This window comes from Piliocolobus tephrosceles, chromosome 12 (genome assembly GCF_002776525.5).
Source record: "Piliocolobus tephrosceles isolate RC106 chromosome 12, ASM277652v3, whole genome shotgun sequence".
Lineage (NCBI taxonomy): Eukaryota > Metazoa > Chordata > Mammalia > Primates > Cercopithecidae > Piliocolobus > Piliocolobus tephrosceles.
The window spans coordinates 111,873,802-111,891,679 of record NC_045445.1 but is presented as its reverse complement, the minus strand read 5'-3'; the positions used below and the strand labels follow the sequence as shown (position 1 = coordinate 111,891,679).

At 35.1% G+C, this 17,878-nt stretch overlaps 1 protein-coding gene across 1 annotated transcript in view; it reads left to right on the top strand.

The window, feature by feature from the left end:
• Positions 1 to 17,878, top strand: part of CFAP47 (cilia and flagella associated protein 47) — a 409,569-nt gene that overhangs the window by 222,243 nt on the left and 169,448 nt on the right. Inside the window, 3 exon segments of the mRNA XM_031936608.1 lie at positions 7,319 to 7,433; positions 8,207 to 8,433; positions 11,290 to 11,443. Of these exon segments, the coding sequence (XP_031792468.1) occupies positions 7,319 to 7,433; positions 8,207 to 8,433; positions 11,290 to 11,443 (496 nt within the window).

Below are 17,878 nucleotides of genomic sequence, written 5' to 3'. Positions count from 1 at the left end.
AAATGTGACTTTGGCCATCTGCCATATATTTGCATAAATCAATGGGGCCACTCGTCTGATTCTTTCCACTATCAGTCATTTCATTCTCTCTCAGTCTTTTGTGTCTTCCTGTGTCTGCTGATGCAGAGATTAAGTTGGCAATCTCTAATATGCATATATTTAAATAATTTTCAAGGATGTGCAATTTTTTTCAACTATAATGAATGTTTATAACATTAATACAGAATTTAACAGTACTGATTTTGCTTGTTTATTGAATGAAGGTAAAAACATTATATTATGCTAAAATCTTTATGTGATTTTATATTTAAACAGACTAACTTGAGTTTTATTAAAGATATATTTATAACTTGAGGAACTGAGTATTGTTTGAGGACGCTTTCTTTTTTATTTTTTATGACTTATAATGGCAAGTCCTGTTTCATTTGTCCTTTGATTTTTTTATTCAATTTGCCACAACTGTTTTTCTTTTTTGAGGGAATGAGGATAACTACAGTCCTCCCTACAGGTGACGCCCCTGAGTTCCTGGGGAAACATAGGCAAGATGAAATCCCATTTGGCCTATAATTACTTTGAAGCATTTATTAACCTCATAAAGCCTGCTGTCAGTGCGAGGGCAGGTTATGTCGACCTTGAAGTCTCTGTCAATGTGCCATATACTCACAAAGTTACAAAGATTCTTAGCTCTCTTCATACTGCAAGGCCTTTTTGCTCTTCAGCCACCCTCCTTCCTCCTATTAACCAGAAAACCCTCATCCTACAATAAGCAGTGCAGATTTTTTCAAGATAAACATGAAGAGAAAATCTGAAAATTAGAATTTTGTACGTAATTGTCAGTTATTTATTTTGCTTATCAACGGTACTATCAGATAGACTGTAAAGAGTCCACATGCCTGAGGTACCAACCTTTTAGCTCTAGGGAATATCACCTCACATGGCATGGAACAGTTGAGGAAACAGTAATTTCTCTTTTCCAAAATCAATACTATTTCTATGGACACTCATTCTACAAGGAAGTTGTAGAATATACAGAATGACTACATCACATTTTTAAAAGTTTGTATCCTTCGAGCTGGATTTCAATAATTTCATTTTATTATTCTGCTCACTCTTCCCAACATAGTTTAAATCACCAACAGTATACGGCCAATTTTCTAGGCAGAGAGAGAGAGTGAACATATGCAAAGTCCATGATCTTTGCACTCAAGGGACTTACATTCCAGTTGTATTAGTCCATTCTTACACTGGTGAGCACTTCGTCCCAACCATTCAACAAGTCTCTGTGAAGTTCCAAACTTTCCCTCATCTTCCTGTCTCCTTCTGAACCCTCCAAATGGCTCCAACCTCTGCCTCTTACGCAGTTCCAAAGTCCCTTCCACATTTTCAGGTATCTTTATGGCAGTACCCCAATTCTGGTACCAATTTTCTGTATTAGTTCATTCTCCCACTACTATAAAGAACTACGTGAGACTGGGTCATGTATAAAGAATGGAGATTTAATTGGCTCATGGTTCTGCGGGCTGTATATTCTTCTGCTTCTGGGGAGGCCACAGGAAACTTACAATCATGACAGAAGGAGAAGGAGAAACAAGCATGTCTTCACATGGCCAGCAGGAGAGAGAAAAAGAAAAAGAGTGAAGGGGGCGGTGCTACACACTTTGAAAGAACCAGATCTTGTGAGAACTCTATCATGAGACAGCACTAGAGGAATGGTTCTAAACCATTAGAAACCAACCCCATGATCTAATCACCTCCTACCAGACCCCACCTCCAACTTTGGGAAATACAATTCAAGATGATATTTGGGTGGGGACACACAGCCAAACTATATCACCAGTGGAGAAGGCAAACTTGCATAGTGCTGGCCTACCTCACACAGAAACTTTGCATGAATTTGAAATATAAGTGCCTCCTCCTAGTGAATGAGAGAAGCTCACTGGACATATGACACAGTCCAATGAATTAGAAAAATACATCTCTTACTCAGTGGATGCTGCTTTGTGATGGGACATCCTTGTCCTTGACAAAATGCCCCCATGCAAGGCATACTCTTTGCTAGTATACATAGTGTCCTGAAACATGTCCACTAATTTCTATAAAGCAGTAGACAGATTGTGACAACTTCTAGAATAGAAAGGAGAATTCATTTCTATATGATAGTGAAGACAGGGATAATTGATTAATACAGGAGTTTGATCAAGGATGAGTTGCCAATAAAACAAAGAGACTGGGCAGGAGAGATGTGTGCTCCCAAGAAGATTCTACGAACACAGCAAAACAGCTAAGTATGAAATCTCATGGACACAAGGATTAATGATTCTGAGAAAGGTTTCTTGGAAGTGATAGAAAATAGGTTGGATGGGTAAATCAGACTGATATTGAGTAGGGCAGTTAATTTTAAGTTGAATTATTTATAATCATTATAATTATCATTGAAGCAGGAATCCAGTGGAAGCATAGGCAGGGTCTGATTTCATCTTTGTTTTAGAAAGCATCTTTGGCGCCAAAACAGATAGTAGATTACAGTTGGAGAAAGGAACTGGAGGTAGGGAGACTGGCGAGGAGACTTTTGTACTGTGTTACAGTGCTTTACAAACCCCCTTTCTATACTGCCCTTGGCTATTCCCACTGTAATTCTAGCAAGGGATTCCAAGGACCACAGTTTATATTGCTATAAAGATCAAACTTAATGACAGTTTGAGTGATGTTCACATTTGAAGGGAAGGAAGTTTTCATTCACTTGCAGAGCAAATTGGTGACACATTTGAGTGAAATGGTTCTGAAAAATGTGGTGATAAAAGGAAAGAGAGACTGTAGATTTCATTGCCACAATGCCTTCTAAAGTCTAAGGACAGCTTCCAGGTTTTTGAGGAAATAATGTCCTAAAACATACCACTAATTATTATTAAACAATCCATTAATACTTTATGTCATTTAAATATATTTTATCTTCTCAAAATGTCTGTGGAATAATCTGTAAGGCATGCAATTAATATTGTGTCAAAATTTTGTTAAGAAAATTGAACTTTTAAGTGCAGGTATACAAATCTTTTCATGAGTCTTCTCACCCTCAATGAGTTCCCTAGCTCCTAGCTCACTGCCTTATTATAAATTATTCTATAAAAATATAATTTTAAATAATAGTGATTATTCTTACTAATCAGGTTTATGTTATAATTTTGATAGTCAAATGGTGACCTATAAATGATTAATGATCTCTCTTTAGCATATGGAATTTAACATTTAGAATTTTAGCTTAAGTTCCATGTGCCTGTTTAGTCATCAAAATAATATAATATTGCTCAGCCATCTCAAACAAATAAATCACAAAACAGGAAAGATCCAAACCCAAAATAAGAGAATAAATATGATTTAATACCTATGAAAAATCATGGAGACTTTGTGTCTAGGTAAATACACTTTTTTTTTTTTTTTTGGAAGATTGAGGTTATTTGTATCTAGAGGGCATCCATGACTTGTCAAAGGTTACCCAGCTAATTAGTGGCAGAGCTGGAATTAAAACTTTTGTGCCAATTCAGTGTTTGTATCCCTTTTTTCTGGGTAATTAACAGCTGGTCTTCTTGCAAGTTTGCATGTAACTGTGCTATTTGAGGACTGCATTTAACTAGATACACAAGAGGAACAAAATATCTTCTGTAAAAGTTTCTTATAATTGACAATGAGCTTTGGCATCTTTCTCGAAAATACAATATATTTCTAATTAAGCATGCCAAATGGAATTTATGAAATTAAAAGTAGGAAAAACTTGTATAGGTGATTATTAGAACAGCTCATGATGACAAGCGTCTGCTAAGTGTCAGCTAATTTCATTTCTCTTGTCAAAGCTTCTAGATTTGGAATATGAGAGGAATTTCTTCTTTAAAACAGCTCTTTATTGCATTTCTGTGCCTTTCATGGTCTAATTTTATTCCAAGAAAAAGTGGAAGCAAATAATCAAACTATAGTAGAGATTATGGCTCTTCTGAATAATGTTCTGACACAGGCAAGATAAGCATTATTTTAGATTAAGTGATTTTTTAATAAAAAGAATATATTGATATTGAACATGTTAGACAAAATACATTTTTGAGAAATGGTGATATACTGTGTGTGTAAGATGCAAAATTTAATGGAAATTCAGTGGAGTCCTAGTTAATAATATTTTAATTGATGAATCAGTGGCTGAGAAGATGTTATAATTTATATTTGAGGAAAATATTCTGGCAAATAGCAATTTGCTCCTTTTAAATTGACTCCCATAGGTTGGTATTCATTTTCACATGGTAGACAAGCCCTAGTTCAGGTTTTATTTGGGCACACATTAAAACAAACAGGTATGTATAATAACTCTACACTCAATGAGTCTAATTGCTCATGCATATTTTATTTTTGATGAAACAACGAATTTTTAGGTAATTAGTTATCTAATTTTGTTGTTTTACCTAAAGATCTTCAGTCTTTAACTGATGCATTTTTCCTCTACTTGAATTACTGAATATTTTATATCATTAATTGTTGATCATTCAGTTACATTTGTACGGAAACACATACAAACACACAAATCACATTTCAAACGGCTAGCTTGGATTTTTGCTTGTAAAGTATGTGGCTACTTAAGAAACTGTACTATATGAAAATTGTGTATTATGTACTATTTATTGCCAGGAGTGTATAGACTTAAATGATAAATAATATAAAACATTCAAAGATTTTCATATTCCTTTTTCCAGCATGAACTATAGATAACTGTGGATCTTAATTAATAAAATTTTATGGAACATTATCATACAGCAATAGACCACAAATGAATTATAAGCAACTTCTAATGGGGGATAACAAGGCTATTAAAAAATAGGCCTCACAGTGAGAAATTTTTCATTCTTATATTGTTTATAGATTAATTTTTAATTTCTACTGTTCCATTTGTTATCTAGATTTGTAATATTTTAGAATATGTATTTTTTGCATAGTCAATTTACCTTTATATCATTGTTGACAAAAAGAGTCAAACTCTAAAATATTTGGGGAGATTTATTCTGAGCCTAATATGAGTGACCATGGCTATGACACAGCCCCAGGAGATCCTGAGAACATATGCCCTAGGTAGTCAGGATACAGCTTGGTTTTATACATTTTAGGGAGGCATAAGACATCAGTCAATACATGTAAGATATACATTGGTTCTGTCCAGAAAGCAGGACAACACAAAGTGGAGACTTCCAGGTCATAGGATTCATTGATTTTCTGATTGGCAGTTGGTTGAAAGGTATATCTAAAGATCTGGAATACATGTAAGGGAGAATGTTGGTTAAGATACTGGGTTGTGGAGACCAAGATTCTTATTATACAGATGAAGTCTTCAGATAGCAGGCTTCAGAAGGAATAGATAGCAAATTATTCTTATCAGACTTAAAAAGATGCCAAACTCTTTAGTTATTTCTCTCCTGGATCAGGAAGAAGACTCCAGAAATGGAAGGGGATTCTCTACAGAATGTAGGTTATCCCCATAAGTGACAGCTTTGCAGGGCCATTTCAAAATGTCAAGGAAATCTATTTTGAGATAAAATACTTTGATTTATTTCAGTGCCTGCTCTTTTATGTTGATACCTTCCTGCTAGAAAGAGTCTGTTTTGTCAGTCTTAAGGTCTCTGTTGTAATGTTAATGCTGGTCAGCTGTGCCTGAATTCCAACGAGAGGAAGGTATAATAAGGCATGTCTGGACTCCCCCACTTCCTATCAAGGCCTGAACTAGTTTTTCAGGTTAACTTTGGAATGCCTTTAGGTGGTGGCAGGGATCCATTTAGTTAGTTGGGGTCTTAGAATTTTATTTTTGGTTTACATCATTTATCTGGATGTTTCTTGATTATAATGAAGCAAATCCCAGTGGATCACAGAATTTTATTCATAATCAATTCAGTAAGTGTTTCTACAGAAAAAAGGGTTTTCTGACACTGCCAAAGATATCCTTACTATTAAAAATATGGTAAAATTTTTCTTAATATCATCCAAACATCCAAGCGGTTTTCAGATTTCTCCAATTGTCTTATACTTATTTGTATGTTTTTTCTGTCACTTCATTTTAAGATTCTTTGAATCAGGATAATAAGGTTCAACCATTGTGATTGCAGATGTCTTTTGAGGCTCCCTCTCTCCTATTCCTTTTTATTAAAACTCTAGGTTCCTAAAATTAAGGTGTTGATCATCCCATATTACAGAGGAGGAAACTGGATTTCAGAGGTTTAGTAAACTTGCTTGAAGCCCAATAGCTAAGAAATGGCAGTGCCGATTAAAACCAGGCATGTCCACTTCTACTGATCTTTCACTATATCATGTTGCTGCCCTTGCATTATTCCTACTTTTGTTTTTGCCTTATCTCTTTAGCCTGCTGGTCTAAAGAAAGAAATTGAGGCAACATTAATATAGAGAGGTTATTTGGGCCAAGGTTCAGGACAGCTGCAAATGACTTTCTTCCAGGTTGCCTTGGGTAGTGCTCCCTTTATCCTTTGTTATAAACAGATTTTTAAAGGCAAAAAGGGACAAGGGTGCCTGATACAAAGTTGTTTGTCAGGAATCCTCCCTGATTTATAGAAATAATATTGGCTAATGATTGGCTATACATTGTTTGAACTATAGAGTGTGAGTTATGGTTTCTAGCATATGGCATTGTATGGCTACTTGGCTTCAGTTAGTGTAGAGACCACGTATCAACTGGCCTCAAGAAGTAATTATTTAGCTTAAGGGGATGTGAAACTCAACTGCTATCACATTTTAATGCCTCTCTGGGACGGATAATTAAAGAGGGCTTTTATTCATCAAATAAAAGATTCTTTTCTTTCTTAAGCCTTTTCTACTTCTGGTCTAATTATTTTTTCTAAAAAAAAAATTTAATCTTTTCCATGTTCATTTTGAAAGCATGCACTTTAAAATGTAGAGCTTTGGGGACTCAGATGCCTGGCAAAACTGATGTCACTCCTCTCCAATAATAAGTTACAGACTAAAGGAAAAAAATTTCTTGCTTCCTCTTTTGTTCATTTTAAGACAGCAGTTGCCTGAGGATATTGGGAAGATCAACTGCTATCAGTGCAATTCTGGGACCTTCTTAAGCAATCCCTGTGTTCTGGTTGCAGGCAAAGTTTCTCCCATACTCTGGATGAACTATATGTGTGCCTTACCTTTGTTTGCCCATTTATAGGCTGTGTTGCTTATAAAAGGACAATTCATGGTAGTTCTTATAGTATGCAGATTTCCCTTGTAGCAGAAAAAGTTATATTTTTATGCGAGATTTTGAAATTTAATATTATAATGTCTTGTGTTTTAGATTGGACAATTAGTATATGTTGCAGAAGGAAAAGGTATGACCCCCTTGCCTTCCAGTTGCCTTCCAATGAATCCTTCTTCAAGTCCAGTTTATTACAGCAGTACTCGAGAAGAAGGTACAGTACACATGTGTTTTATTTCATTTATAATGTTGAAAATGGACTGTTCCTCATATAGTTACCTAAGCATCCTCATAGCAAGCTTCTCTTCTGTGTGTTTAGATTTCGAAAGGGCTTCTTTTAACTTTATTATGTCAGCATCCATGAAATAGAGCACCATTTTACCATTTAAAAAATTTCAATGGTGATTTTTTTTAAGTCTTCCTTTTGCAATCTTAAGCTAAATATTGGAATTTGGCACACAAAATATTTACTTGGCAACACTTTCCATTTCTCAAATAATCTGGGAGTTACTACACTCTAAAAAAAGCTACATAATGTTATATAACCTGGAATTTTACCCTGGCTTCCAGTTCTTGATTATTGTTCCTTAAGGAATTAGGCGTTAAAATGTTGTCAGTGAAAGAAAATGGCAGTTCTTGGGAGTTTTTGACAGGTGTCTTTTCTTTTAACATTTATGTCTACTCTCCCCCTACCTATCACTGATAGGAGCACAATGGTCACTGAATTTTTGAGCATGCTGATGACGTTTATATGGACCAATCATTTGACTACATCTCTTAGAGAATACCAATAATCTTTAATTCCTGAAAACTTGCTCTTTAATTACTGAAGTAGAACTAATAGACATGTGGTATGCATTTATTTTTACTGTTTCGTAATGACCATAACTGCAATTTTATATTTGAGACCTCCCAAGTCCATTCTGAATAGCAATGTCATGGGCATAAATGTTCATTGTATTTATTAATATTTTTTTCTTCCTCCAGGGCCTAATAAGAAATACCCAGTTCTATATTTTAATTGCAAACTCCATCAAATCCAGTATATGGACCTTAAATTGCCAATGACTAATGAAGCCAAGGAAAAGGCTTTGGCTTTTGCAGCACAGCAAGAGATGTCGAGTATTGAGTATGAGCGAAGGTTGATCACAGGCACTCTGGAGAGCAGTAGTATCCGTGTGGCCATTGCCCTCCTGGGACTGACCAAGATCGAGGTGGGAATGGAGAAATAGATGATTCCCTTCAATTACTGTCTCTTTAAAAATACACAGAGCTACAGAGCTGTTAGTATTTAAAATGTTATTTTGATTAAATAGCATTTTTAGAAAGAAAAGTAATGAATACTGAAGGACAGCTCAGTTGCCATTTTTTCCCTTTATATCTCATTAAATAATGAATCTGAAACAAAGCATTCTACTATGTAATTTAAGGCATTACAGTGTAGTCATTAATGCACAGTAGTTTTCATTTCTATTTGCACATTAGAGTACCCTGGAGAACTTAAAATAATGCCCATACCCAGGACCCACTCAAGAACAATTAAATGTGAATCACTAGGAGGGAGTGGGTAGGAATATGTTCTAAAAGTTGCCCAGGATATTTTGCTCTGTACCCAGGTAGAATAGTCTCTGGTGTCAGATAGCCAGGCTGAGAATTCAGACTCTAACACTGTCCAGCTGTGTGACTGTAGGCTGGTTATTTAAACCTCCTCAAGCCTAAATTTTTATATTTTTTTATATGGAGATATTGGCAATTTGTAAAAACTGAAATAATTATATATAAAATGCTTACCTCGTGTATATAATAAGTGCACTCTTTATGCATGATATTGAGGTAGTTATTACTACTCTGTAGTAATAGTACACTACTATTACTGTTACCTATTGCTATAGACTCTATCATTACAACTTAAAATAAGGTACAATCTATTTTTATGATTGGAATTAGGTACAATCTATTCTCACAGAGCAGCCAAAGCTATTGTTGTAAACACAAGCCTGCTCATTTGCTCCTGTGTGCATATTCTTCTACTGGCTTTCCAACTAATGTTTGTTAAAAGCCCATATCCTTTGGATGATCTACATGACCTGTCATGTAGGAGTTCATCGGTTGTGCTTCCTTCCCTCATCTCACATTTTCTGCTGGAGTCCATTCTCTAAGGCCACTCCCTAGCACATGCCTAATTGCTTTGCTTCAAACATGCCAGGTGTCTTCCCCATGGCCTTTGAACTTCCTCTGTTACTTTTCCCTACACATTAGTGGGCTGCCTCTCTCAGTTACTTCAGGTCTCTGTTAAAATGCTCTTACTGGCCAGGCCCGTTGACTCATGCCTGTAATCCCAGCACTTTGGGAGACCAAGGAAGGTGGATCACCTGAGGTCAGGAGTTCAAGACCAGTCTGACCAATATGAAACCTGGTCTCCAATAAAAATACTAAAAACTTAGCCAAGCGTGGTGGCATGTGCCTGTAATCTCAGCTACTTGGGAGGCCGAGACAGGAGAATTGCTTGAACCTGGGAGGCGGAGGTTGCAGTGAACTGAGATCACGCCATTGCACTCCAGCCTGGCAACAAGAGTGAAACCCCGTCTCGAAAAAAAAAAAGAAAAGAAAAAACAAAAAAGCTATTAGTAAGGCTCCGTTTTAGCACCTTACACACATTTTTACATACATTTTTCATTCTTGTTGTTTAAGATTTATCTTCATTTATATATATCAAAATACTTGGCACTGTATAAATTATTTCTTTTTTTTATTTGTCAGAATGCTAGAATCAATACAGCCTAATCCCAGACTTCTAACAATTGGTGATATTTTTTAAATGACCTGGATTTTGAATTTCTGATTGGCTCAAAAATGTTAAATCCTGAGGCTTTCACACTTTCTTGACTGTACTGTGCTTCTAAGAAGTTGATGGTTTTCTTTAGCTCAAACCAAACCACTTCTTTCTGATATAGAACAATAAATTTCAAAAGGTTTATGTTCAACTTTCAGTACACTATTACATTAAAATTTTCCAATTAGTGTCTATTTCAAAATTTAAGCCTGTCATAATGCCCTCCCATTTTCTTTTTCAATTCATTTTCTTCATTATTACCTCTTGTCAAAACATTTTATTTAAATTACAAATGGTTGAGACAGGTGTTATTTTGTCCATGACTAGCCTTTTCATTGTGTATGCATATGTATATAGTTTCTCCTTCTTCCTTTAGCTTTTTCCTTGGAGCGCAGCATGTGTGTTCATTGTTACATTTAATACATTATGTTTTTATTAGATTTACTTTTGTGTTTATCTGTTTCTCCGGTCAGATTGTGAAATCCTAGAATCTTAAGAACTTTTCTCACATGTTTTTGTCTATCCTTTGACATCTTGTGTATGATATGAGCCTTGTTGTTGTTTAATTGAATTGAAAATATACCTAAAGAAACAAAAGTCACTTTTAACTTGTTTCACTTACACTTAGAGATCTGGGCTTATATTAAGTGTCCCATTTTACGAAGAATACTATTGAACTAAATTTTGTCTAGAGGAGGATATGCATGGAGGTGAGTTGTTGTAACCGCCATTATATGAGTAATCATTGAGGAACTAAAAATAACAAACCTAGGTAAGAGAGTTTTTGAACATCTGTGGAGGGGTGGGACCCAGTTGTTTTTATAAATTCACAAAATTGTCATTAGTGAAATAGGAGGCCTCAGTCTGTGCTACTAATAAGAATGTATCTGATGTATCTGATGGGTAGATATGAAGGAGTACAGGTTTCAACTCGAGAAAAGCACGTTCTCAAATGCTAGTCAGCAGTGGAATGGCTTCCTCCCAAGGCAATGAATTTCTCAACACTGAAACCATTAGCACGGGGGACATTGGTCATCTCTCAATAAAAGAGGACTCCACTGTTTTTCTGAAATGTGTTTATACTGTTTTCCACCAATTAAATAAAAATAATGAAATGATCAAATTCAATCCTTGGATTTTTTCCTCAAAAGTATAGTCTAAATGCATAATGCTGTCTTTTGTGTTTTGGAGGTGAAAGTTAAGAAAATTACATTCTAATTTTACTGTTTGTTCACAGACTCTTATGCTCTTTCATATCTCAAAGTTGAGGAAGCCTAAGACCGTTTCATACACAACAGAAGTGAGCCTTCCAGAATATTTTTATATCCCCGAGAAAATCTACATTCCTCAGATTCCAGAACCTCGAGTAATTAAACTTTCAAAAGCAAAAGGTAATCAGTGATGTGTGGCCTGAAAATCTAACAGTGTTCCAGGAATGGTGATGTATTCACTTCATAGTTGAGGCAAAATACACTTTTACTGACAAAGTGTTCATAATATAATTGAAGAGTTTCAGTGAAGTAAATACCAGTTATTGAATGATGCTTTGCATTATGTATAATCAACATATTACATCACAGTAATCAAAATTATGTACTGAATTTGGGTGCTAAATTACTGGTACCAAAACTTGCAGGCTTACAAATTTGTTAAAGAGTAATAATCTGATAGATAATAAGTGCACTTTGAGGAAGGTGAGTTCTTGTTTTGAGAGTGAACTTGGTTACAGAACTTGTGCTGAAGTTGAGGCTTAGGCTGGCTCTAAAAGAAAGGAAAAATGTTGATGGCTAGAGGTTATCAGAGGAGAAGAATGTGTTATATATGAGTAACTCATCTTTGATCTGGAGCAGGATTTTTATTGAGTACTGTACTTATTTTTGATCTCCTGGTGCCCCTTTATTCTGTTGCCATGATCAATAAGGTTTAATCCAAATTTAATATGAATATTGATACACTATAGCATTACTAAATACAAGTGATAAGACTTAAACAAGGGACTACATATTTTTAACTTCAAAATTACCTTTCTTTTTCATTTCAATTCTTTTCAAACAACTGGATAATAGTAGAAATATAATTTATTCACTAAGGCTATTCCTAGAATGCTCCATAATTCCAGTATCATGGATTCTCACTTATGCTTTTGCTAAATTTGGTCTTGTTAAATCTTCATTTGTTATTCTAGTATGGATTTGTGTTGGCTACAAAATATTTGTAAGCCTGAAAGGGTGATTACAATGTATAAATTACAAGCCGGTCTGTTTACTTTCCCTCCCTAGGAGAACTGAGATCCCAGACTCAAATGCTAAGTGGCCATGCAAGTAACAAGGAATTAAGAGTTAGGTCTGGTCAAGGTAATAGGGATGACAGATCCTATGGTGAACTAGAGAGTAGATGCCCTGTCTAAACATTCACATTCAAAAAGTAAAAATAAAAATAACCTGAGCCAGCCAAACAACTGCGGGTGGATATTTGCTTACCAGCAATCAGTCAGAGACCCTTCGTCATAAGTCATTGTCTTTTTAAAATCTTTATTAACTTCAGCTTTTCAATGTGCTATTAGGATTTTAAATGAATAACTTGTTTTAGTAACTTTTTAATCCCTTTTGAGATAACTGGATAAAGCCGCGTCTACTTTAAATCACAGAGAGAATTGTGAATGTATTTTTTCAGCCATTCATTCATTGACAATATTGAGCATCAATTCCCCTAGGCAAAAAGATAAAAATTGCCTTATTCTTTCCTTTGGTGGACTCACAGATAAGTAGCTCTTATAATAAAATGAGATAAGTGTTATATATAGACACATATAGAATGTGAATTAATTAATTCAGTTGACTATATAGGATAATTCAAATTTTAAAGCATTTCACTTTAAGAAAATGTATAACCAAGGATATACAGCGTAGAATTGACTTAAAACTCAAAGTATAGCCTTATTAAACACTCATGAAGACTGTGTCACATTTAAATAGTTTTTAATTATAAGTAAGTGTGAAGTTATTTACATTTAAAAATCTGTTCAATCAGGTATTTTCCTAAGGCTGATTTTTTCTTTCATATCAATTATTAATTATCCATTTTGGTAAGATGATTACTGTCAAACTATGAAAAAATAAAATGGTAAACAATTTTGAATGATCATGAATAAAACTTTTAAATGTATTTGGCCTATCATGGTTTATGTCTAACTCGATTTTCTGTGCAGCTGAGATTATAAAGGGGTCTTTTCATCCTATGTTTCTGTTTTCACTGTCTTAAACAAGCACTTAAATGAAGTAAGTTTAAGAAGAAAGATATTAGGAAACTTTCAAAAGTAGGGTATTATAACTCAGGATAGTAACAAATCAAATAAAAGGCATGCCCTAAACTCTGTGCATTCTGCTGTTCAGAGGTGAACTTGAATAATGAAAAGGAATGGGATGCAAGCATTGTAACTTCAATAAATGGAATTCTATTAGAATTTGTGCCTTAGAAAAAAATATGTTTAGAAAACATATTTTTATGGTATAAACTGATTTTAGGAGAATAAACAAGCAAATTCCTGACAATAAATATGGCAATATGGAAATAAAACTTTTTTTTTTTTTTTTGGTGTCATGGAGAAAGAAACAAATGACAATAATTTATCTGGAGAACCAGGGATAGCCCAATGTTCCCCTAACTGCAGAAGACAGTTAGAAGTAGGGCCATATTTATGATCACCGAAGTTCTAAACTCATCAAAAGAAGCTAGTTTTAAGGTATTAAAAAAGTGGCTTTCTTTCCTCTCATATTAATGTTGTCAGTCAGTCTTTACTGAAACATTTAGTGATTTTTAGGGACAGATTTACTATGATACTTTATGACTGTTTACTTTTTTGACCCCCTTTCCTAGTCCCTGTTCCTACTTTTATATTTCTAATTTTACATTATTGCTCTTTTAGAAGGCCCCTCCCGCAAATTGTGACAACCTCATGCCACACAAAACTCAGAATTGAACCTGGGTGTAGATATTGACTTACAATCCCTTCTACACGTGGTTCCCAGGATGTTGAAATTTACGGACAGGCAGAGCTTTATTGGCCTTAAATAGCATAGCTAAGCAGGAGACCTGCTATGTTTCCACTAGCGATTTTCCAAATCACTTCCCAACATACGGGGTCCTATATGAACAGTATTTACCAAAGCACTCAAACAAAATGCTCTGGGCTGGTTTTGCTGATCACTTAATATGGAGCTCAAAACCCTCATTCCTAAGTGTTATGACTTCAGTCTCTAGTATTTTGTATTGCTCCAGTTTCTTCTGCTCCTTCTCTCTTGGGAGAAGAAGAAGAAATTAGATTAATTCAAAATATTGATCTAAATATTGATCTTCTAATGTGACAGACATGTTAGAAGAGCATATTGTAGGAGCACTGTTAGCCTTCTCTCCCTTCTCCCACCTTATTCTGATTTCCCTAATTTTAAAATATTCACTAATAATTAGCAGTTAAATTGGTGACTGAAATACCAGTAAATCATCCATGACAACTTTTTAATATGTAATTGTAATTGTAAATATGTAGAAAATATTTATTATCAACAACTAATACTGTATGTGCAGTCATACCTCAGTATGCACAGTGGATTTGTTCTAGAACCACCTGTGTATACTCAAATCCACTCATACTCAAGTCCCACAACAGATCTGGGAGAACTCACTGATAAGAAAACTCAGCCCTGGGTGTACACGGGTTCACGGCCCATGGGCACTGCATTTTCTATCTGCATTTGGTTGAAAAAACATCTGCATGTAAGTGCACCCATACAGTTCAAATACATGTTGTTCAAAGGTCAACTGCAGTTCTCATTTTACAAAGATTAAATACATTAATAGCTAAATTACTCTTCAGCGTCAAAATAAAATTGAAAATTTTTGAAAAAATGAAACTAAATTAATCCTTAAAACTTATAATATAGGTGAGGCGCGGTGGCTCATGCCTGTAATCCCAGCACTTTGGGAGGCCGAGATAGGTGGATCACCTGAGGTCAGGAGTTTGAGACCAGTGTGGCCAACATGGTGAAACCCGGTCTCTACTAAAAATACAAAAATTAGCCTGGCGTGGTGGTGGGTGCTTGTAATCCCAGCAACTTGGGAGGCTGAGGCAGGAGAATTGCTAGAACCTGGGAGGCAGAGGTTGAAGTGAGCCGAGATCACACCATTGTACTTCAGCCTGGGCAACAAGAGTTTCTTCCTAGAAACTCTGTCCCCCCAAAAAATAAAAACAAACAAAAAAGCAAAATCAAAAAACTTATGAAATATACTTCAACAATAAACTCTACATTCTGTGTTATATGGAATAACCACAAATACATTTCAAACAGGATAAAAAATAAATTTTATTTAACAGAATATCAAATTAAATGCTAGTTTTAATGATGTAAGCTGACTTTAATTGGAACAAATCCCTTATACTTTATTGTTAGCCTTGCCAAAACTTACCTAATATTAAAAGTAAGATTGAGTTAATTTTTCTCAAAATACCAAGGGCTCAGCTTGTGCTATTATATTTGTCACGTTTGTTTTTGGCAAAACTCTTCAAATTTGCAAAACAAATTTAAAATTGAATTTCTTTAACTCATTTAGAAATACAATTTATATGTATCTTTCAGATAGGATTGCCACAATTGTCAAGCATCCTGTCCAATTATGGTCTATATAAGAATGTGATAGGGCCAGGCGCAGTGTCTCACACCTCTAATCCCAGCACTTTGGGAGGGCGAGGCAGGCAGATCACGAGGTCAGGAGATCAAGACGATCCTGGCTAACACGTTTAAACCCCTTCTCTACTAAAAATACAAAAAATTAGCCAGACGTGGTGGTGGGCACCTGTAGTCCCAGCTACTCGGGAGGCTGAGGCAGGAGAATGGCATGAACCCGGGAGGCAGAGCTTGCAGTGAGCTGAGATTGTGCCATTGCACTCCAGCCTGGGCGACAGAGCAAGACTCCATCTAAAAAAAAAAAAAAAAAAGAGAGAGAATGTGATTAGATTCTGGAAGAAAATCACTAATCCATATACTACATTTAAATCTTATAAGATCAAAAAATAAATTTTTTAGAAAACCTGAATTAGCAAGAGCAATGAAATGACAACTCTGTTTTTGGTCTTTAAATTTAATTATAAGTATAATAAATTTTATAATAGTCTATCTTCCTAGAAGAGTTGCAAAAATAACCATAAAGGATAATACTTTTCATTTGAATTTACATCAAGTAAAAAATAAAAGGATCTTCACCTGTGCTCACACTCAGATCTCTATTCCTCTATGTATTTTGATTTTAAGCTTTGTTGAGATATCATTCACATACCATACAATTGACAGATTTAAAATGTACAATTCAATAGTTTTCAGTATATTTATAAATATCTGTAGTCATTAACACAATCAATTTTAGAACACTTTTATGGTCTCAGAAAGAAACCCAGTACTCTTTAGATATCATGCCCCTCCATCATCTACCATCCCATCATCCTTAAGCAGTCACTAATCTAATGTCTATCTCTATAGAAGTGCCTATTTTGGAGATCTCCTGTAAAATGAATCGTATGTTATATTTTCTGACTGGCTTCTTCACTTAGCAGTATGCCATTTCTTGTAATGATCAAATAATATTCCATTTTGTGACTATGCCCTACTTTGTTTATCCTTTCATCAGTTAATGGACATTTGGGTTGTTTCTACCTTTTAGCTGCCATGAATAATGCTGCTATCAACATTTGTGTACAAGGTTTTATGCAGACATATGTTTTTATTTATCTTGGGTATACATCTGTGAGGAGAAGTTTTGGATCATATGGGTAATTCTATGTTTAACCATTTGAAAAACTGCCAAAATTTTTTCCAAAGTGGCTACACCATCTTACATTCCCACCAACAGTGTATGAGGATTCTAATTATTCCACATCATAGACTTGTTATTGTCTGACTTCTTGATTCTAGCCATCCTAGTGAGTGGAAGTGGTGTCTTATTGAGGTTTTCATTGCCATTTTCCTGATGAATAATGATGTTGAGCACCTTTCCACGTACTTATTTGCCATTTGTATACCTTATTTATATAAATGTCTATTCAGATTTTTTACCCACTTTAAAAATTGAGTTGTCTTTTTATCATTGAGTTGCAAGTGTTCTTTCTATATTTCAGATACAATATCTTATCAGATAGATATATGATTTGCAAGTATCCCTCTCCCATTCTGTGAGCTATCTTTTTACTCTTTTGATCACATCCTTTGAAGCACAGGAGTTTTTTGATTTCAATGAAGTCCAGTTTAACCGTTTTTGTTGTTCTTGTTGCTCTTGCTTTTGATCATATCTAAGAAACCATTGCCAAATGTGAGGTCATAAAGATTTATCCTTATGTTTCTTCTAAGACTTTTATGGCTTTAACTCTCACATTTAGGTCTTTTATCCATTTTATGTTAATATCTATATATCCTGTGAGAACTTCATTCCTTTGCATGTGGCTACCAAGTTGTCTTAGCAGCATTTGTTGAAAACACTACTCTTTCCACATTGAATGATCTTGGCACCTTTGTTGAAAATCAGTTGACCCTCTCACAGCCATTGCAGTACATTGATCTCCACAGAGACAGTGCCAGGGCAAGTGAGAGCCAGACAGGCACTGGGCGATTCTGTGCCTCACTGAAGAAAAGTAACTAAAGATGGGCAAAGGAGACCCTAGGAAGCCAGGAGGCAAAATGTCATCATATGCATTTTTTGTACAAACTTATCAGGAAGAGTGCAAGAAGAAACAACTAGATGCTTCAGTCAGTTTCTCAGAGTTTTCTAAGAACTGCTCAGAG